Below are 23,544 nucleotides of genomic sequence, written 5' to 3'. Positions count from 1 at the left end.
AATTTGGCTACCTCGGTTATTGTCTCTCATCAACCTGGTTAGTTATTCATTAAAAAAAAATAAACCTAGTTTTTCTGCAAAACAATATTTCAGAGATGATAAAAGATACATATTTTTTTCTTTTACTTTAGCTCTGTACATATGCTTATTGCCCGGTTAACCCTTTCCAATCCATGTTGTATCCCGGTTTTCCTAGGGGGCTTACTCTTTTTTTCTGCCGTTATACAACGGCGCTATCTGCAGGCTAAAGCCAGTACTGCATGAGGTGACATGTTGGATAGGCTCCGACAGCAGAGAGGCTGGCAATATACAGTAAGAGAACCCCGACGGATGTCTTCCAACATCGGAGCTGTACAGCCTTAAATCATAATGCTTTCAGAGGTCAGACTGTGGATTGGAAAGGGTTAACATTATCTTGCCTTAATTCAAACATTTATAGAAATAGTTTTACACATATAACCATATATAGTAAAAGTCCTTAAATTTGCCATTAACCGTATAAATTAGCAAAGTTGGGGGCGCTCACATCTTATTTTTGTATACGGGACATCCCTGGGTTTCGTCGGAATCACATTTTCAGGATGCTGTTTTCAGGTTGACCACATTATTCTCTCTGGGGAAATGCCAGGAATGAACAGAAAATTGATCACATGGTAAACTCATTTGCATACTTTTCTGCAATGGAGGCTTAAGGAACTGTCCAGGGATTCCATCTAAACCTTGGGACATATACAAAAATATGATGTGAACCGCCCCTTATTGGCACACTGATTCATAACACACAGGAAGGGTAAGTGGAGACTTGCAGTTTAAGGTTCGTTCACATCACTGTTGGAGGTTCCATTAAGAACCTCCATTGCTGAGTTCCATTAAAAAAAGAAGAAAAAATGGGATGAAATAGCACAGCATACTGCACTATTTCATCCTGTAACATGCCAGAAGCCCAACCAGAGGCAGAACGGACCCTATTATAGTCAATTTAGTTGATTTCCTTATACTAATGTAATGGGAAAGACTCACTGAGGCACTTCCAATCCGCTGTGCATAGAATAGATATATGGTAATCTACTGTTACCCCTCATTTATGTAGCAGGAAGTGATTTTTAATATGGTCCTAGCCCTTTTCAGACTTAATAGTGTGTCTTCTGATGAATATTTCCTTTTCTCAAAAATGTTTGAGAAAAGAAATCGCATCCCTCATACAATGAGGGACTACTAAATAGGCAAAGTAAGCATCCGCCTATGGGCCCCATGCCTTTTAGGGAATTAGAATAATATTGATTTGATCTTGAATGAGAATTACAATCAAACTTTCTTACATTGTTTCCAAAAGATAGAAAAAAATGAATTGACTCCAAAGAAATGAAAGCCTTACATTGAAAACGCTATAGAGAAAATAGTGTATTACAAGGTTTCTCCAGTTGTAAACTAATGATGGTCTATCCTTAGAATAGGTCATCAATAGTAGATATGTAGGAGTCTGCCGTCTGGGACCCTGGTGATTTTTAGCACTGAGCTGATTTCTGCAGGAAGCAGTGGCCTGATTGTTATTGCAGGCCAGGTTCCCATTGAAATGAATGGACACTTAACCTGCAATACCAGGCCTGGCCACTGCAGTTGGAATGGAGCTGTCTGCTTCCTGCAGAAATCAGCTCAGTGCATGAGTTCACCGGCCTGGCAGACGGCTTATTGGCGGTGGTGGGAGGGGGGGGGGGGGGTAGTCCTGTACAGCAGGCCCTCGTGAATCCACTATTGATGACCTATCCGGAGGATATCCATAGTTTACAACTGGACAACAATTTAATGTAATGTACCCATTAACAACCTGAAGTACATAAACCATAGATATCAGGTTCATATGACCGTTTATCTCTGAAAAGCTCATCTTCTATCTGCTGTTAGGTTGTACCAAGTTTTTTTTACAAACTAGCTACATGTAATGTATAGTAGTAATGGTCATCTCCATCTAGCAAGCAAGGTGCACACTACACTACTTAGTTTAATGTTATCCCACTAGAGTGCGTGTGAGAAACCTTGAGAAACAAAGCTTTTTGTGCTGGTTTTCACGCGTTCTTACCCCAGATCCTAGTAGAGGATTCGCGAGTAGAAGTTTCGAGAACACTGCTACGCATGTGTACCTGGCATTAACCTTTTCCAATCCACTGTCTGACGTCTTCCTACATTCTGATTAAAGCCTGTGCAGCTCTGATGTCAGAAGATGTCCATCAGGGTATTCTTACTGTATATAACTGGCTGCTCTGTTGTCGGGGGCCTCTCCAGCATGTCACATACTGCAGTACTGGCTGTAGCCAGCAGATGGCACCATTGTATAATGGCAGAACGAGAGAGCCCCCTAGGAAACCCTGAATCCAAAATTGGATTGCAAAGGGTTAATGTTTTTGTGTAATAAAATTTCTTTATTAACCCTTTGCAATCCAATTTTGGATTCAGGGTTTACTAGGGGGTTTTCTCTTTCTGCCATTATACAATGGTGTCACCTGCTGGCTAGAGCCAGTACTGCAGTATGGGACATGCTGGAGAGGCCCCAGACAACAGATCGACCAGTAATATACAGTACGAATACCCTGCTGGACGTCTTTCGACATCGGAAGCTGTACAGCCTTCACTCAGAATGTCTTTGGACATCAGACAATGGATTGGAAAGGGTTAAAATTGTTAGTTGGTAAATTTTTAAAAACTTTAGGAGGGAATTTTCGAGGGGAACCCTGAGATTTCGACTCCCTAGGAAACCTCATGGGATTTAATCTGGCATTGCTCTCATGGCTCATTTCATTCATGAATGATCACTTGTCATTCCATCCTGCAAAAATGTAAACTATTCTAAAAGATTGAATAACTTTTTGTAAACACGTTGTATTACTTAGATTGCACTTATACAGAGTTACACTCCAGAGCTGCATTCACAATTCTGTTGATATTTTAAATAGTCATTGGGCAAATAGGAGGAGACTTGTCAAGCTAAGTCAGGCAAGTAGCTGCCCAGATGACTCTTCTTCCTGTTCCCACTTCTAAACAGTATAGATTTTCAGAGTAAAACCTAGCGGTTTGTAACAAGTGAGCCTGTTGGTATCGTGCTATGTGTGCTTCAGGCAACACGAATCCCTTGACAGGTTCCCTTCGAAAAAAACAATTTTGAAACCTATTTACTCCATTCCAGATACTTGTTTATTCCCATATGCCATCAGCTGAACACCTCTGCTGTCGTAGTGTGAAGAAAACTTTCAAGTCATTGTAGTAAAATACCGGTGTGACATTGAGGGTGTTTTATGTGCCTTTTGTTCCTTAGGAAGCAAATAACATGGTGCATAAAGTCAAATTACACTTGTGGACAAATACCGGGTAGTTTGTTACTTTATTGCTAGATCTATGGAAGGTAAACCACCGGCTTTAGTGGAATCCTACAACATAGTTATTTTGGTGTGTGTTAGAAAATGAAGGATAATGTCTGGATGGCGGCTATGGGTTACAATGCACTTGTGCTCATGATACGTCTCCCCTTTAGAAAACCCAGCGTCTCGGTGTAATCATCAGCACTGTGAACTATAACTAAGGAGTATATATGAGAGGAGAATTTCAGTCGCTACCGCTCATTATCCCAATAATCTGCTATGTTAAAAATCTGAGGGCGCCATCTATAGGAGGATTTTCTGTATACAGAACTGCAAGTGACGTTACCTTTCTAGTAATTGTACAATTTGGCATGTGGCCATCAGTCTTAAAGAGTGCAATGTATATCGACTGTTCACATTAAAATCCGAAACACCAAGAAGATACCGCAACACTCCATTGTTGATACGTTTCAGTCCATTACAGCCCCTAGACTGCCCAGACACATTAGATTAAAGTTTGATGAACTATCGAATTTCAAATCGGCATACGTTGTCAACAGCACAGTCCCTTGCCAAGAACTTGGGGAAGCTGTAGATGTGCATGCTCTCAAAGGGCTAGGACATCCAAATAGTGGAGCAGCACATAGGAATCCACAGGCGCTGAGATCTTTTCACATCTGCCATGCAGTTTTATTTCCTCCAACACACAGTACAACGTTACAAACATAACCGCTGGTCTTTGTCAAGCTCATACAAACCACATATCCACTATTTGATATGCGGAACTATCAAACTTCGTCTGGATTGGCCAACTATGGAATTTGTATTACCCCACTTACACTGAAAGATGATCACTCAAAAATCACTCAAACGGCAGTTTGAGTGACAGTTTTGAGTGATCATCTTTGCATAGCCTATAGTAGCTAATTAGCTATTAAAGAGCTATACAGGCGGAGCAGGACACCACCGCTATCACTCGGCAAACAATACAGCTGTTTTACATAAGCAAACAGCTGTATTGTTCTCCGGGCTTACAGCTCACGTCCCGCTGTGAACTACCAGTGAGACATGAGCTGGAAGAATCTTATCAGCGCAGCCGACTGTGATAACAGCCTGCGCCGCTGATGAGAGTTCATTGCTCAATTCTAAAAAAACTGAGCGTGTAAATGGGGAATTTGGGAGGAACATGCTAACAAGCCAAACAATCTAAATGTTATTTCATCATTACATCTACACAACATCTGTAAGGTGCATGAAAAGATAGAAGATCTCTTCAAACGTTTAATGTCGTTCAGCTGCGGTATGTCAATTCACGTAGGAATAAATTTGCTTTACTTTTGCACCATTTTTTAATTTCCCTGTATTAGAAATATTACTATTTATTAGTGTTAGAAGTAGGTGGACAGTTTTGTTTTTGTTTTTTTTTTTCATAAAGGAAGGAAATTGTGGCAATTACTGAATCAAATGTTCTCATAAAGGCCAAAGGAAAACCCAAGCAAGTGCATTGTACATTTGAGTGTATTCTCGAGGAGCAGGATATGGATGTGCAGCAGTGATACATCTTTGTATTACGTGTTTATAGCTGTTGGATGATTATTATGTGCAATGTCTTGAATAAACGTCCTATTCCTAATCGATACTATCATTTTGTAAAATGTAAAACTGATTTATAATAAACCTTTTCATTTACTATTGATTCTAATCAGTCGGTCCAGCCCAAAGCATTTGGGGAAAATATTCAGGTTCTACAGATGTTTTACATACTAGTTACCATCTTTTCTTGTCTTTCTAGCCTTTCATGTCCCCTCGATATCCAGGTGGTCCCCGGCCTCCATTAAGAATACCTAATCAGGTAAGCTTGAGCATTACCTCTCAAAATAATGTTCTGCATTATTCCTGTTTCACCTATCTGTAAGAAAGATGTTTTCTCTCTCTAGGGACTCGGGGGTGTCCCTGGAAGCCAGACATTACTTCCTAGTGGCATGGATCCTTCAAGACAACAAGGTAGGAGAACTAGAACTAGTTTGTTTTGCATGCTGCAAATTGCCGCGATTCTTCGCGGTGAGCCTGTCAGCTGGCTCCTGCTCCCCGACGGTGGCTCCCGCGGCGGATCTCCAATATTGCAACGCCCGTGGACAGGCAGCCTTAGGGAATCGATCACTTTCCTATAGCAACATAAACTAAGTTATGGTGCTGTTGGGGAATGTGACAGGGAGCCGGGTGATGCATTTTTTTAATACTCCCCCTCGCCCTTGTTCCACTGGTGTCCTCCTCTGTAAATCACATGACGCACGGAAATCCGACTTATCTTAGATTGCCATGTGCCCACTCTCTTGTAGATTTGTATGGCAATCTAAAAAAAAAAGTTACATTTTCATGTGTCCCGCGCAATCTTCAGAGGGGGACACTGCAGGATCCCGGGAGTAGGTGAGTTCAAAAAATACATCACCCAACTCTTTGTCACTTTCCCTACCAGCAACATAACTTAGTAACTTAGGTTATAGTAATGTGGGGCGGCAGGTTCTTTTAACGAGCTAAACGTTGTCACAATACAATTATAGGACACGCTATTCTGGTAATTGGCAGTATCCACTCCACATTTGTAAAATTTTTTAAAAGGTTTTTTTCTGGGACTTAAAATTAAAATTTTGCAGGCTTAACCCTTTCCAATCCACTGTCTGACGTCTGAAGACATTCTGATTTGAAAGCTGTACAGCCTGATGTCAGAAGACGTCCGGCAGGGTATTCTTACTGTAGATTACTGGCCGCTCTGTTGTCAGGGGCCTCTCCAGCATGTCCCATACCACAGTACTGGCTCTAGCCAGCAGATGGCGCCATTGTATAATGGCAGAAAGAGAAAGCCCCCTAGGAAACCCTGAATCCAAAATTGGATTGCAAAGGGTTAAATACAGAACATACATATAGTCACCTACACCTCCAGTGCTGGAGCACCAGTGTCCACCTCTCATAACTCAGAAGAAGCCAGCGGGTGGTCACATGACATTCATTGTACATATGATCGCTTAACCAATCACAGGCTTCAGCAAAGCTTCTTCCATGGCTGCTCAAGCATGTGATTGGCCAAGTGGTCATGTGCTTGGTATACAACATGTGATGGACCTTCGGTTTCTTCTGGGTTCTGAGCGGCAGGGACGGGCTTCAGCATTGGGCAGTTTTATTTTATTTTGCACGATTTCAAGCCCATCATTTTCTTCAAGCCCCGTAAAACCCCTTTTAATATTAGACTGTATCATCCAGTTCTGTAATTCAAACCTATATCATAGATGAATTACATGGGATCAGTACCCCTCCTGTTCTTCAGTTACATCTCATGCCCCATGTTCATATGCCATAGAGCAATCACACTCAAATTCTGTCTACATTCTGTAAAAATATCCTAATTCTTTCCTCCCTGTGCCATTGAGATGTAGTAGAATATTTCATATCTACAATGATGCCCCTTATTTAAAATATTTGTGACAATTGACTTAGACAGTCATCCATCAGAAATACGCTGGCATAGCGGAGCAGACGGTTGCTGTACCAGTAGTGTGGAAAGTGATGGATATATTAATGAAATCTTTGTTATTGCTTTCGGTGCGGTATGTAAGTCACATTATCATACAGTCACCACTTTGCTGTGTCATCGCGATCCAAGGTGATGATTCTGCTAACTACTGCAGGAATACATTTCCTAGTTTGACATTCAGTGTAAATGTGATCTATCTGTGCTGTCTCCACCAGGATGAAGTCTGGTTCGTTGGTTATATCACATTTTATAATATAACAATAAAATTTATTTTTATTATGTGTTTTTACTACTTCAGGGCATCCAAACATGGGTGGGCCAATGCAGAGAATGACTGGCCCCCGAGGAATGGTTCCTCTTGGTCCGCAGGTATGTAGTCTTAGTAGTGATGATATGTATATTAATACAGCCCAGCCAGTATGTATCTGTTATTGTGTGATACTAGGCTTTGACTTCCTTTACAGCAGATAGATAGGTCTGTCTGTCTGTCTAGATCTGTGTAGGTTCTATATGATTGTTATTCAGGCTCTCATTAACATAACTAGCACCATACTCTGGAGACGTTACTCCATCACATTAGTAAGATGTATGTATTGTGGTATCGCCTGATTGCAACAGCTGCTAACTAGATACTGGTTTATATGTTGGCGTGCAGAGAGCAGGTTTGATAATCATCACAAAGATTTTGTCCACCTCCTTAACCTCTAAACGGTTTGAGTGGTGCTTCACCCTAAGGCTGCCTGTCCACAGGCGGGTTTTGATTGCGTTCCCTGCGACAATAATCCGGCTGCGGGGAACGCAGTAAAAGCTCTCCATAGCATTGCTATGGAGAGCACCCCCACCCCCTCCCCTGTCGACGAGCAGAGAATCATTGCGATCTGGCAGGTAGGCTGACCGGCGGAGATCCATCTGCCAACTCCTGCTCCTGGGCAGCGGCTCCCGCAGCGGAGATCCGCCGTAGGATACCACAACGCCTGTGGACAGGCAGCCTAAATGGGGTGACTGGTATGCTTCCACAAACCCATCACCCAAAAACGGGTGACTGTTTCCTTTACTCATATATAGGAAATATTTTATAAGAAGCGTGAGCAGCGCAAATGGCGTGAGCCAGGTGACTGCCTTGATCTCATCATGTGGGCCCCACAGAGAGCACAATAGAGAAGTACTTGGCATTCAACGTGTTAATGACGCAGACTACTTTGGACATAAGGGTGCACCAATTTTTTTTATTTATTTATTTTTGTACATTTTCCTCTCTATTTTTTCAAAAGCCACAAACTTTATTTTTCAATCAACATATGTGGGCTTGTTTTTTGTGTGGCCAGCTGTAGTTTTTGATTGGTACCATTTTGGGGTATTTATAATGTATTGTATAACTTTTTTTAAAATTTTTTTTGAAGGCACAATGAAAAAAAAACACGGCAGTTATTGTACTGTATAAATGACCTGATGGCATTTTTCTTCGTGTCCGTATGTTTACAACGAATCCAAAATCATTATTTTAGTTTTTCAACTTTTACACTATAAAAACCCTTTTTCAGAAAGTAGGAGGATTTTTTTTGCATCTCTGCATTAAAAGACCTATCTCTTTTTTTTTTTTTTTTTTTTTTTTTTTTTTGCATGGACGGATCTCTGCGAGGGCTTGTTTTTTTGCTTTTGTTTTCAAAAAGTGTTCCTTTTTTTTAAACTATTTCTTTACGTCTTGTGTTTTTTTTTTTTTTTTTACAATGTTTTAATGTTTTATTTATTTATGTTTTTAAACGTCCCTTAAGGGGACATGAACTTGCGATCTCAGATAACATACTGTTATCACTATATTTGTATGGGGCATGCCATGGTAGACCCGAATATCATTGCCATTAGAACAGGATACCAATCAATCTATTAGCCCTCTTTGATTTCATGGCAGAGGGCTGATGACATCATAGAGGGTGTGTTCTCCCAATATTAACCTCCTACATGCCACAATCAACATTGATATGCTAAATATAAGTCGTTTCATACACCCTGGGACCAGACGGGTTAAAGAAACTCTAATGGCAAATAGTTTAGAGAACTGATCATAATGAATTTAGGTCTCGGAGCACCCCAAAACTCTGAATCGTGTTACAAAGAGTTAGCCTTTCCTGAGACACTCCACTACAACGGGAATAGCCAAATTGTGGTAGTACTCGTTTGTCTTTAGCTCTGCGACTGTTCGGTTGCCAGATGGTGACGTCTCGGGATTTAAATGTCCTCCAGCTTCTTCAAGGACAGAAGAATCAGATTAAGCTGTAATGATATTGATGTAGCTCACGGAATATCTCCAATCACAGATGAAACGGGCTGTAATAGAGAAAGAAAAACAGCTCTGAAGTCATACAAGTGAATAGGGCTGAGCTGCAGTACCAGAAACGGCCCATGGACAAGAGTGACACTGTTTAGGGAAACATGCAATCTTTTCCTAATGTCACACAACCCTTCCAAATACTGAGAAGCTGGTAGAGTGGGCGGTTCTTTCTAAGGGCTTACCGAACCTTTGGCAATTCTTTATGAAGTATTGGCAACTGAATGACTGACTGCCATCTGCGTGTGTTTAGGTGCTGTCAGCTGACACCTGTAGGGCTGCCATTAATGTGCTGTCCTGTTTTTCCCCTCTCCTCTTTGGTTTTGTTTTGTGATGGTCTGACCCCACAGAGTTACGGAGGAGGGATGCGACCGCCACTAAACGCACTTGGTGGCCCGGGAATGCCTGGGATGAATATGTAAGTGAATATTTCTAAACTGCATGAACATGCCACACAGTTTTTGATGATTTTGTGAACTTAAACCAGAAGTGGATCCAGCAGGAAGGAGAAGTCCTTCCTTTATATTTCCTGCCTCTTTTGAATCCACTTCTGGTTTTGGTTCAGATACCGCATGTGTGATTCCAGTCTAAAGTGTTTTCTCTGACAAGACCTCCATCATGTCAGTGACATCTGTCAATAAAAGTCTGATCTGTATGGTCTCGGTGCTGAGAACTGGGATCCATTTGTTCTGGAGGTCGAAATACAGGGTGTCCCAAAAATGTATATAATTTAACAGCTTGTAACTCACTGGCGGAGATCAATGAAAACTGGTGCAAAGAATACCTTGCTTAGTTGTCCATAGCAACCAATCAGATTATACCTCTTAAAAATGAAAGCACAGACCTGATTGGTTGGTATGGGCAACTAAGCCAGTTTTCCTTTGCACTGGTTTTGATTGATCTTCTTTTCAGGCTTAACATTAGAAATAATAGGTAAAACTTGACTAAGCTTTGAACAAAAGAAATTTGTCCTAAACTGTTACTGGAAGTTTAAAAACTGAGTTGAACTGCAAAGACCGATTTCAGACAAAGTTTCAAAACAAACCCACCTATACAACTTACTAATACTCTAATTGGAGATGAGCTTTAAACTAAAGGAACTGTTCAGAATGTCCACAAGAAACGTTCCATAAGACCGCGGACATCGGCAAGCCACACAAAGCAAGCAAGGTTGATGGAAAAGTATCTCCCAAGTCTGAGAAAATCTGTGTGTCAAGTGGTCCAGTGTCCATCACATACTGCACCACTGTTATTGGAAAGTTACATTTCAAGAAGAGTCCATTCTCCTACGAAGATGATCCAGACCAGAGACTACAGTTTTGCGAGTAGTACTTGGCGAGATGTGCAGAGGATGCACATTCTCCAAGAAAGATTTTGGAGCGATGAGGCTACATTCAAACTAAATGGCTCAATTAATTGCCACAATTGTACCTACTGGGGAGATGAGAATCTGTATATTACAGAGGAACATCATAGTAACTTACTAAGAGTTACAGTGCGGTGCACTTATTAATGAAGGGATTAAGTGAACCATTCTTTTTGGGCACTACTGACTGGTGCCGTTTACGTGATTTTGCTGCAGCGATCTGTCATGTCACGCATTCAAGAGGATAAGAAGTTTTATTTCCAACAAGATGAAGCCTCCACCCCCCGCACCCCCCTTCACCCACGCTACCATCAAGATGAAAGGTCCTACCTGGATGACAATCCAAACAGATTGATTGGATGAAGAGGTTCAGTGGAGTACCCCCATGTTCACCAGACCTCATGCTGCTAGACTTTTTTTTTTTGTTTAATCCTTAAAGGTAATCTGTCAGCTAGAACATGCAGTATAAACTGCAGGCATCGTGTTAAAGAGCAGGAGGAGATGAGCAGATTGATATATTGCTTTATTGGGACAGATTCAGTATAATTTGTATTTTATTCCTTTACATCTCTGATCATTCTTAGCACAGTCCAACGGGCGGAGCGATCAGTGATTGACAGATGTGTGTATGACTGTACATATAGGGTAGGCTGTTAGTCACTGATAGCTCCGCCCATTGGACTGTTCAGCCCAGAATGATCAGAGATGTAAATTAATAAACTACAAGTTATACAGAATCTTTCCCCATATCTATCTGCTCAGCTCCTCCCGCTCTATAACATGCTGCCTGCAGTTTGGATACTGCGTTCCAGCTGACAGACTCCCTTTAAAAGATAAAGTTTACGGCAAAAAAATAGTAACAGACAACAGATTGAGGGCAGCCATGGAAGAAGAATGCACAGAAATGTCAATTGAAATGATTCATGGAAGTTTGCAATTCCATTTCTTTGTGTAAACTGCAGCTCCTGCAGAACAGACATCAGTTTGAGAACAGGCATTGGCCAAAACAATGTATTCATTTCTGTATGAGTGAATGATTATAAAGTCAGTGTTTATTAACATACAGTTCAAAGTGTGTATACATTTTTGGGACACCCTGTTACTTGGTTAGCCAACTCCATCTCATTGAAGTTCCCGGTTTTGCAATGCATAGATGATGGCTGGTCATATATTGAACTTCTGGGAACTTGTACATTCTCTCTACAGTTTTACTGTAATTTTTCAGAGTAGATTATATCAGCAGTAAACTTGTTTAATCTTGATGTAAATGAATAGAGGGCAGTGCCAAAGTTTTCCACCTGAAGTTCATGATTACATCTTGCTGAAGATGTTACTATTGGTTATGCATATGACATGGCGCTGTAGTTTGTCACTTGTAGATCTTCTAGATCATTTAACTTGTAAATATGAGACTAGATTAACATTTAATACTTAGATCAGATTGTGGTACTGGTGATGATGATTTTTTATTTTTCTATTCAGGGGTCCTGGTGGTGGAAGACCATGGCCAAACCCCGGAAGTGCAAATTCAGTTAGTATACATTTATGTGATAATGCTTCTATTGTCTTTACTCACTTTTGACAAGAGACTCAGAACTAGTGATGAGTTAACTTTTGAAAAGTTTGGTTCGCCTGGTTTGGTCCAAATTAGTTCGAGCTGAACGTTCACTAAAACCCTTGAAACTGATGTATAACATTGTAGAAGAGCCAAAAAGACTACAACAAACAGGAGACGTGCCATAACTGCCAATATTATGAATAACCATAATCTTTATTAGTACATATGTGCACACATGTTAAAAACATTTAAGGCCTCCCTCACAGATAGACGCGGCAAAGTGCTGCAATTTCAAACATGGCACTTTGCTGCAATTTTACTTATTAGTTACAATGTAAAACTTAGTGCAAGTGTTTTTTACTAGACCGAGCAGTGACTGACTGGTTTGCATGACAGAATCCCATTCGATTATTATGGCTGTGCATGTACAAACATTAGGCTCCATTCAGTCAGCATCAGGGTCCGACTAGTGCGGCACGTGATTTAGGCATATAATACCAGTCAGATCTAGGAAACAGTCACCATGAGGAATCCAGTATACTTAGTTATTAGAGATGAGCGAGTATACTCGCTAAGGCTAACTACTCAAGCGAGTAGTGCCTTAGTCGAGTAACTGCCCGCTCGTGTCTAAAGATTCGGCTGCTGGCGCGGGTGACAGGTGAGTTGCGGCGGGAGAGAGGGATCGTTCCTCCCCGCTCTCCCCCGCCGCTCCCCGCCCGCCGCCGGCACCCGAATCTTTAGACACGAGTGGGCAGATACTCAACAAAGGCACTACTCGCTCGAGTAGTTAGCCTTAGCGAGTATACCCGCTCATCTCTATTAGTTGTGTGTAGGAGAGAGGGAAAAAAAACTATATATATATTTTCTGTAGACACATGGCAGTAGGAGCATGGCAAGCAGCACAAGTACCTAAACAAATAGCGCTTACACGAAAGGCTGATGGCCCACATGTCAATCTAACCCCCACTACTAAATCTTGTTCCACCAGGGAAAATATATCTCGAAAGTACTCCTATCGAACTGGCAAGTAAGATGACCAAGTTTGCAATGATTAGCCAATCCAAGACGCTTGTGTATGTAGATCTGAGAAATCAATGAAAAAAGAGAAGTATCATTTAGAATGACTTTTGTAAAAGCTGGTAAAGAGTAGTAAACCCCCAGGGGGAGAATATTGTAATTAATAACAGAGGAGGGGATGCTGTTCCGCAGCTCCTATGGTGCAAGTCAGGATAGATCCATAATCTTAGTCTTGCATCTGGGGGTTTGAATGAGAAGCTACTCTTCACCAGCTTTTATAAATCAATCTAAATGTTACTTACCTTTTTTTATTGATTTCTCAAACCCGTATATAGAAGCTTATTGGATAGGCTAATTGTTGCAAATGTAGTCCTCTTACTTGCAAGGTCGATAAGAGAAGTCTCAAAATGTGTTTCCCATTTGTGGAACCAGATGATCTTTATGACTCTTAGACCTTGTTCTACACCAGTGTTCAGGACTAGTGTTAAGCAAACCAAACCAGTAGAACCCTGTTTCGGGTTGAACTTTGCTAGAAGTTCGGTCTGCCGCGAACTCAAAACAGGTTTTTTGCAAAGTTCTACTGGTTCAGTTCGCTCAATACTGCTCGGGACCAATAAGTAATAATCATAATGTAGACTGACCTCTCAAGTCTTTTAATTACATGCCCTTATAACACCAATCAAATAAGTGCTATACCTGACTGAACTACCCACAGGGCAGTTCAGCCTTCAGGTATAATTAGTTTGCCTGGGATACTCTGCTTTGCATACAGCATTTACCTTTAGGTTGGGTTCCCATGGGGCGGAATTGCCAGCGGAATGTCCGCAGCGGACAACCCACTGCAGGGCACGGAAAGCCTGCCTCCTCCGGAATTCCGGATTCCTGTGCGGAATCCACCCCCTCATTGGGGTTCTTAAGAATCCTCCATGGTATCTGACATAAAATGTTCCATCCAGCATTTTCCTGTCTGGCTGCAAATGCTGGATCAGTGCAACAAGTGCATTAAAATCAGGTTGGTTGTGTCTGGCTTAGGCGTAAAGCTAGCCAGACACACCTGATATACGGTATGTGCACTCAGGGACATTTGGCTCCGTGTGTTGTTTTTTTTTGTTTTTTTTTAACGGGAAATAAGCACTTCTGTCAGTGGCTGATCTCCCGTAAGAACCAAGAATCAGCCCAATTGAAATCCAACATGCTGATCCTTTACACTATCCTCTGCCATCGGGGTAGAGTCGGTACACCCTCATACACATAAGTTAGTTGGTCGGTCCAAGTGAAATTGGCAGGTTTATATGATTTTTTTTTCCTCTTACATGTATGGGCACTTTTTGAAGCATCTGCTCCTGTGTTATGTGTGTCTGCTTCGTTTTTTCGTTATGTCTGTGTCGCAGGCTGGACTAATGTAACAATAGACGACAATATGTCCTGCAAGCAAAATTTCCCCACCAAGGAAGCAATCAATAGATGTTCTCTCTGAACAATAAGAGAGTAACTTTGATTTTTATTTGCTTTTAGATACCCTACTCGTCTGCGTCTCCCGGGAATTATGTAGTAAGTTCATCTGGTTTTGTTTGCTCATTGGAATTGATGTTACATTTTATTTAGTCAAAGAAATAGTTATCCAGATGTTAAGAGGAGCCCTTGAGTATTGTCTGCGGAGCGAACATCTGAGCCGTGTTTTGTCTGACGTTTAATGTGCATATGTTGATATTCGTTTGAAGAACCGTTACCAATCTGCGCACAGATGTAGGGAGAGCCAGGCTTTCCTACATAATAACATCCAGCGCAATCCATGTGACTGTTAAAAGGTACTTCAGAATCATTTGCAACAATGAGAATTTCGAAATCCATTGATTAATTCCGCTGTTTGCTCGGAGAGGTATGCAGTAATGTGGTCAGTTTATGGAGGACCTATAAAACTACTGGCGGAGAAAACATAGAAAACAACAGTATACGTTCCGCTTGTATAATTTAAATGCCTCTTTTATTGTAGCGTTTAACCACTTGTTTCATGTGGATTACTTATTGTGAAGGCTACAAAAACTTTCTTTTAACTATTAAATTAGATTATAAAATAAGTTTCAGGAAGGCTTCAAAAAGAATTTCCCATTGTACTTCTATTCTAGTTTAGCTACTCTTTTGTGTCTTTGCCATTTACTAAGGTGTTACTCGTTTATCTTTGGGCATCACTTGTTAGTCGAAGACCTTGCCAGCTGCTAACATAAGCGGGAGCTTCACGCTCCTGTTGTGTTCTCAGTAGATTTTGCAGCATAGTTCTGAAGAGATGCTGGCACTTGTACATGCATTAAGCCTCAAGATCACTTCTGATGTAGGAAGCGGGGGCAATAAAGGGACTTGGTTTTACGCTTTGCATTTTTTTGCTTCTCAAGTCGATTTGGCTGTATAAGCCATATCAGTCCCACTACACCTTTTCATGATAGTCTGGCTACCCCAACCTTCCCAACAGTTAAATACACCACAGAATAGTGAGTGTCTTCCAGTAAATATAATAAGTCCCCTCTCAAAAGAGTGATGATTAATATTTGGGTCTAATGAGGATCCGTCTTGTAGTACATTACATACTAGCTACTTTTGGCTTCTGTAGATGGCGGTGTCTAATAATGCAACAATAACCCTTTGGTAATCAGTAGAAGGCAATATTTGGTAGCCAGAATTCACAAAACTGAATCTGGATTTTTTATTTACATACATGTTCATATAAAAGGTGTTTTAACAAAAAAACATGCAAATTGTGCATTGATTTCTATTAGCTTGTATTGGGTATCCCTATTAAAGGTTATATGCAATGGATACTTTTTGGACAGTCAAGACTTAGTTTATGCTCCTGTGATGGAATATGAACCATTTTATACATTTGTTTGCAGGGTCCTCCTGGTGGTGGTGGTCCTCCGGGCACTCCCATCATGCCCAGTCCTGCAGGTAGGTTTATTCTCCCATTTTTATGGAAATGCATTGGCTTTGCTGCATACATGCTGTATATGTGTATATAGGTATGTGTGTCATCGTCACACAATTAAGGAGAGAAACAGAATTACCTGTGGCGGAGCACTTTTATAGTCACAGACACAACATGGAACACATGAAAGTAACCATATTAAGAGGCAATTTCAAATCGCAAAGCCATCGAAGAATTGGGAAGTACAAATTTATAACAACTTTTCACACTTGCAGTAGAGGGCTAAATTCTTCAGGAGGATTCATGTACACATACGTGGGTAGGCTCGAAGCTCACACACTATATAGAATATTAATCTTCACTAACGTGCCCTCTACACAGCTGCTGGATATGAGCACAGGCCCTCCTTTCATACATTATTTGTATCCTTCTGTTTCAGATTCCACAAATTCTGGAGACAATATGTACACATTAATGAATGCAGTACCTCCTGGCGCCAACAGACCTAACGTAAGCTGGGATGAAGTGCGGTAGATTCTGTTAATCAGTCTCGAGAGTTAGGCTTTAGCCAATCTTCTGCATGTTTTCGTAGATTTACATCATAGCTACAACCTGTCCTTACTGTCTAACCTTATATATTATGTCATATGAAGACTGTCAGTATACACACTGCAGTACTTACCTTATTTCTTTTATACTAGTTCCCCATGGGACCTGGATCAGACGGTCCAATGAGTGGTTTAGGTGGCATGGAACCGCACCATATAAATGGCTCATTAGGTAATCCCTGTATTTATCAATTGTATAATCTAATACAAACGTCAGATTTATGAAACTCTTTAGATGCACAGCAAGCTATTGGCAAACAACTTTTCAACCTCTACTTAGTATACTCCCATTTACAAGTGTCTGCATACAGGAAGCTACCATTCATTGATCATGGCTCCGAAGTTGTGCGCTTTGTGCAGCCTTTAGAGCATGTGTGGTATATATGGATTTTGCTGCAGTCACGTCCTTCAACACTAATTGCATCTCACTGGCTCTATGCTTAGCACTGATCTGTTCTGAAAGCAGAACTCCACTTTTGAACATTGATTTCCAGTTTAATCATATGTATAGTTTTCAACATCAGTACTTTGCTTCAGTTATTTTGTGCCTATTAAGGTAGTCGTAAAGGACTTAGATATTAAAGAGGTTTTGACAAGTTATAAGGCTATCCCCTATCCATAGGGTAGGGTATAACTTTGATTGGTGAGGGTCCAAGCGCTAGAAACCTCACTATCCTGAAAACGGGCGTCCTTGTATGAGTGGAACAGAGATCGAGGAAGCACACTGCCGCTCCATTTATACCGATGGAAATGTTGGAAATTGCTGAGTTTAAATACTCAGCAACTTGTGGCGCTCCCATTGAAATGCACGGAGCAGTAACATGCATGCGGGACCTCTGCTCCATTCATACAGGGATCTTCGGAAACACCATTCTCAATTGGTGGGTGGATAGGGTATAATTTTATAACTTGGCACAACCCCTTTAATTTCAATCATTTGCTGTCCAACTCTTGGCATCCTCACCATTCAGTAACTTGAAGGAAGAGCTGTGTTCTCTTCATTATACACCAGGCACTGTTCTTTACATTTTGTAGAGACTGTTCCTGATATTGCAGTTCAGTCCCATTCACTTGAATGATACAGAGTTCCAGAAAGTCCATGCGACCGATTAATTGTGATATCACAGGCTGAGGAAGTGGCCAAATTGCTTGCCTGAACGCCACAGTCCCTTTAAACAGCTGATTGGAGGAGGTTCTAGGAGTTGGACCTCCACAGATCTGACATCCAAGTCCAGGATAACGTTAAACTGTACTTTGTATGATTTCAGCATATCCTCAGCTGGATTCTGTTGCAGCTCAAGGATGAGTCTATTGTATTAATCCTTGGCTTTTCTCTTAACACCACATAAATCCACATCACTCTAATGATGCCAACCTTGTGACCTGTATGCTTGGGTGCATAATTATTAAGTACCATTGACTCTGAGAATGACGACTACTAAGCTACTTACAAATGACTGTAGGAATGGATGAAGAATGAAAATTCTTACCATGTGCAGTATTGTTGACTGCCACTGTTACTTTGTACGCTCTACCTTGGGTCAGTACATAGGAATCACTAATTATTGCTTTGTTTTTTTTAGGCTCAGGGGACATGGACAGTATTTCCAAGGTAAGTGATGAAATTCTTAAATCCTGTATCCTATGACCTTTTTTCATTAACGTTTCTTGGGCTCAGTCCAAAATTGCTGCTACCAAGCTTGTCAACAGGCACCACCATAGTGTCAAAAAGTTTTCCTCCACTCAACTAGGTGTTCTACAAAGTTTCCTACTTGTATCTCTTTATTGTTCGGAAGATATACTACATTGCCCTAGCTTTGAATCGCCCTTTACTGTACTGTATTGTTATGCTACAAGGCCTGTGTGACATTGTGTTATTAGACATCTATTATAGTTATTACATCTTTTCAACTCAAGACCTATAGAGTAAGGCATGCTGTTAACCCCAATACCCCATGACACCGCTACACTAGTCGTTGAGGCTATGATGTATGGCAACGTCCTTCCTGGAGAGCCAGTGGTTATCTGAGATTTCTCTGCAGGGAAGCCACCACATTATAATTTTTATTATTATTTTCGGAATGGCCAATAATTAAATATAAACCAAGTTTTGCACTGCTGTTTCCTAATTCCCGTAGACTTGAAAGTAAAGTGCTGTGTATACGTATGTGTAGACAACTCTCCACACATTCTCCATTTGAATGCAGCAGTTTTTGGCCACCTTGAGTGGAGCAACAGGTATCGAGGGTTCCTCCATTTGTCTGATAGGTTAGGTTCCCAACTTTGGAATCCACATCTACCAGACATTTATGGTGTATGCTGTGATAGACAGATCCACTTTATTGGCGAATATTCTACAAGGTGATTCTCCCGCTAGGAAACCCGAACAGTCCTCAGTTAGTTTTTATTTTTTGTCTGGTTCCTTATGAAAATTGATCTGCATTTACGTTGTATGTTACAAAACGAGGTCTGCCTAGAGCATCTGCTGAGAATGGCCCCTCGGCATCCAAGCACTTTTGTATGCCAGTCTGTATATTGGAAGACATCTGCTGATGTGACCTCGATAATGGCAGCAACCTCCTGCCATACTGTGTCTTTGAGAGCCTCAAACATAAACCGTATCGTACACATTTCTCCAAATCCACTGGAAGCCCCTCTGGACTATGAAAAGAATATGATAGGATTGCAGTTTCGCGTTTTAGCAGCTCTTTGACGTGGAATAAATAATGTTATGCTATTGCAGACTTTTTCAAGAAACTATATTCATATGGTGCGGATTTGCCACGGATTTCCCATGCAGACCCTCCGCATAGAAAATCTGTGACATATACAGTATTGGCAAAGTAGATGAGATTTTAAGAATCTGTTCTGCACGCTGAAGAAAAAAAAAATCCGCTGTGAAAATAGACGTGCAGTGCGGAACGGCGGGTCAGTTATAACTGCAGATTTTTGGTGAGGAATCCACCTCTTCAAATGAGGGGGAAATTCTGCACCAACTTCCATGCCAAACCCACACCAAATGGCACGGTTTTTGATGCAGATTTCATGCGGCGGAATGTTCACAGCAAATCCTTTCCCTTTGGACATACCCTAAGGATTTTAGTGACGATGCCAGCAATCGATCCTTCCTGCCTCCTGTGTGTTGAACCAAAACACTTCTGGGTGTCTCAGATTTTTTACCAGTTTGTGAATACAGGATTTTGTCACTGCACTTCCTTCATCATACTTTTTCTGAAATGCCCTTTGACATTGTTCGAATGAACCCATTGGCCAGAATTCATGAAAAATAAATGCATGCTGTTCAACTGGGTCACACAACTGTTTGGTGGTCACGTCTCAACGTCAAGGATACCGTCCACTTCACTGAGAGGTGTGATGGTTCCAGTTTGAAAACTGAAAAGTGCTCTATGGGCACTTAATTAAACGCTGTTTTCATAAATCTGCTCCTATCTTCGTCCAGGTCAATTTCTTAGGGAACTATACAAAAATTAAAAGGTTATTGAGTAATATTTGGGTTTCCTGGCAAGAGCTTTGCCCTGTACTTCTATGGGCTAATATAAGTGATTAATTATTCTTAAATTGACTTGTTTCCTTTCCTGTAGCACACAAATGCCTATATATGGATGCACTGTCTTGCTTAACGTTTGTATCTCAATCCCACTCGCAGAACTCTCCGAACAACATGAGCCTGAGTAACCAGCCAGGCACACCACGAGATGACGGAGAAATGGGTGGAAACTTCTTAAACCCCTTTCAGAGCGAGAGTGTAAGTGTCTTATGTCCTGTTTATTCTAGCGTACCATTTAGATGGCATTTTATAGAAAAATCACAAATATTCATGGATTTTAATCCTCTGCTGCGTTAAGAATAACGGCAGATCTTATTTGTGTTAAAGCTACCCTCCGGCTTCTGAACAAATTATGACTAGCACCAGGAGGTGGAAGACTGTATATTACCTACATTTGTTCTTCTCTGACGCTCCTCTGATCTAGTTCTTGACCTTCTTTTTGGTCATTCCAAGATGGCTGCAGCAATTTTCTAATTAACTAATGTACTCTGATTGCCCACTGCTGATCATGTGAGCAGCTCTGGCCAGTCAGAGAGTAGATATAGTGCATTGGTAGCTTACACCACCAATGGTGGTTCAGGGACAGAATTTTATCCCGAGACTAGAGGTTCACTTTAACTATAGATTTCTGAATTCTTTTCCTGTTTTGAAAGTCTTTCATCACTGTGGAAATGGTCAATATTTTCTAATTGTCCAATTCCTGGAGGTAAAAAGACACTCTCTGCTGCAGAGACAAGTTGTGGAAGTTGCCCGAGACCAAATACCACTGTAAAAGGTAACAAAGGTAAACTTGTGCTTATCCCATATATTAAAGGGCTTGTCCCGCGCCGAAACGGGTTTTTTTTTTTTCTTCAACCCCTCCCCCCCTCCCCCCGTTCGGCGCGAGACAACCCCGATGCAGGGGTTAAAAAAGAACACCGGACAGCGCTTACCTGAATCCCCGCGCTCCGGTGACTTCTTACTTACCCGGTGAAGATGGCCGCCGGGATCCTCTCCCTCGGTGGACCGCAGGGCTTCTGTGCGGTCCATTGCCGATTCCAGCCTCCTGATTGGCTGGAATCGGCACGTGACGGGGCGGAGCTACACGGAGCCCCATTGAGAAAGCAGAAGACCCGGACTGCGCAAGCGCGTCTAATTTGGCCATTAGATGGCGAAAATTAGACGGCAACCATGGAGACGAGGACGCCAGCAACGGAACAGGTAAGTGAAAAACATTTTATAACTTCTATATGGCTCATAATTAATGCACAATGTACATTACAAAGTGCATTAATATGGCCATACAGAAGTGTATAGACCCACTTGCTGCCGCGGGACAACCCCTTTAACAGTGTCCAGTATCCTAATACAACAATGCTTTGATAACTTGAGTGTGGTGATGTAACAAAAAGGCAAAATAGTCCAGCACTGGAATAAAATACAGTCTTTGACTCATTCAATAAATAACTCGGATTTTATTTCAGTGCCGGACCAGTTTTCCTTTTTTTTGCTTTATCACTGTAATAATAGCTCAACTTCTGGTCTTGGGTCAATTACTACTTATGATGATCTGATCTCGAACAAGAACTTCCCGCTTGTCTCTGCAGAAGAAGCAGAAACCTCTCGGGAAGAGAGAAATAAACTGACGAGAAGATGCTCCTCCAGGAAGGAGGCTCTGTAGGCACCGCCCCTGCTTAGAGTCCATCACAGTGTATATTGCCCTATGTAAAATAAGTCCACATTGCTAACTCTTGATCTCTCTACAGTATTCTCCTAGCATGACAATGAGTGTGTGATTCATCAACGTGTCTCGTCATGAAGACTGCAGTGAGTTAGCCCTCTTCACAGATCTGCCCTTGAGGAGAACCATTCATCACCATGCCATTTAACTTAAGGATCCTGGTCCCCATCACATGAAACCTTTTTTCTTTCTATATCTTGCCATTTACCCTGTTTGTGAAGAAGCGGGTCCAAGCGTAAACTCAAGCGACTGTAAAGAGCGGCATATGTAAAAATTTGCCCTAAACAGAACTGCAATTTATCATCTGTACATATATATAAATATATATAAATATATATATATTCCCACAGGACATTGTAAAAGGATATTATCACATGCCATCTTAAGTAGCGAGACATAGAGACTTCTGTTCCATCTTTTTTTTTTGTTTCCACGTTTACATTTTTGAATTATAAATTGTCGCATTTTCTCCCTGAACTATTTTGTGCTGTGTATATCACTGCTTAATAAGTTATTTTTTAAGGTAAACTGAAATGTTGTTCTGGTTTTTGTAAATGTCTGCAATCATGGATAGGAATAAAATGCTTACGAGTGCTTTTATTAAATTGCTTTTGATACAAGTTATCCTATGAATAACTGACTGATGGGTCTGGGAAATTCGATTATGTCATTTGAGAGACTTGTGTAAAGGTGCAATTTTGTATATAAAAATGAAAACTTCAAGAAAGACACAAGGACTTGATTATTTTAGTGCTTTGAAGACATTATACATTTTTTTTCATTCTCGAGAGTTGTTAATATTACAAAGATGATAACTAACACAAATAAAGCAACTTATTTTTCTTATTGCAGCGTAAAACCTATACTGGCCAAGAGTGAAGCCTAAAATATCCTTTACAGGCAGCATTAAGAAGCAGTATTGTGCATATCAATTTCTATCCAATATACACATTGGTTACACTACAGCCTGTCAGATACATGGAGGCTTGGGCATTATTCACTGGGGGTGAAAGGGGGATAGCTAAAAGGAATCGGTCCTTGGTAGTTATTCAGTAGTATTTTGTATGAAGGATTTGCTTTTTGTGTAAGGGTGAGATCACACGGCAATTCTGCGAAGTCTCGCAGCAATATACAGTAAGAGAACGGGGTTCAGCAAACAGTGAAAAGAATCTGCAGTGCAATCAAGTATTGCTGTGGATTTCGAAATCCACAGCATGCTCTATTTTTTGCTTAAAGGTCTTGGATGTTCACCATGGAATTCTTTCATCGCAACATGGTAATGAATGAATTCCACGGTCAAAATCTGCATCAAAATTGGAGTGTGGAATATAGTTCCGAATTTTTCCACGATGTGTTATCATACCCTAAGGGTGCCTTCACATACGAGTTTTCCGCAGTGGAATTTGCTGCGGAAAATCTGCAACAATTTTAGTGTGGGATTTACAAAAATATCATCCATATAGAGGGAAAAATTCCAAGCAGAATCCGCTGCGTATTTGTAATATGTGGTGGATCCTAAATTCACAGCATGTCCGTTTATACTGCAGTTTGACATTTGAAATGCAAAGATTGAAAGCCGCAGCTA

At 41.0% G+C, this 23,544-nt stretch overlaps 1 protein-coding gene across 2 annotated transcripts in view; it reads left to right on the top strand.

The window, feature by feature from the left end:
* The window catches only part of SSBP2 (single stranded DNA binding protein 2), a 182,069-nt gene extending 159,505 nt beyond the window's left edge, over positions 1-22,564 (top strand). For both annotated transcript variants that reach the window (XM_066602954.1, XM_066602953.1), the window contains 12 exons: positions 5,143-5,202; positions 5,288-5,354; positions 7,178-7,248; positions 9,556-9,623; positions 12,054-12,102; positions 14,662-14,697; positions 16,032-16,086; positions 16,503-16,573; positions 16,765-16,843; positions 18,255-18,283; positions 20,339-20,437; positions 21,985-22,564. In XM_066602954.1, the coding sequence (XP_066459051.1) occupies positions 5,143-5,202; positions 5,288-5,354; positions 7,178-7,248; positions 9,556-9,623; positions 12,054-12,102; positions 14,662-14,697; positions 16,032-16,086; positions 16,503-16,573; positions 16,765-16,843; positions 18,255-18,283; positions 20,339-20,437; positions 21,985-22,014 (714 nt within the window). In that variant the 3' untranslated portion in view covers positions 22,015-22,564. The remainder of the gene's footprint in view (positions 1-5,142; positions 5,203-5,287; positions 5,355-7,177; positions 7,249-9,555; positions 9,624-12,053; positions 12,103-14,661; positions 14,698-16,031; positions 16,087-16,502; positions 16,574-16,764; positions 16,844-18,254; positions 18,284-20,338; positions 20,438-21,984) is intronic.
* The last annotated feature ends 980 nt before the right edge of the window (positions 22,565-23,544 follow it).

The sequence above is a fragment of the Eleutherodactylus coqui genome, chromosome 5, assembly GCF_035609145.1.
Source record: "Eleutherodactylus coqui strain aEleCoq1 chromosome 5, aEleCoq1.hap1, whole genome shotgun sequence".
Taxonomy (NCBI): domain Eukaryota; kingdom Metazoa; phylum Chordata; class Amphibia; order Anura; family Eleutherodactylidae; genus Eleutherodactylus; species Eleutherodactylus coqui.
Note: the sequence above shows the minus strand (reverse complement) of the source record. Positions and strands in the feature narration are given on the sequence as shown.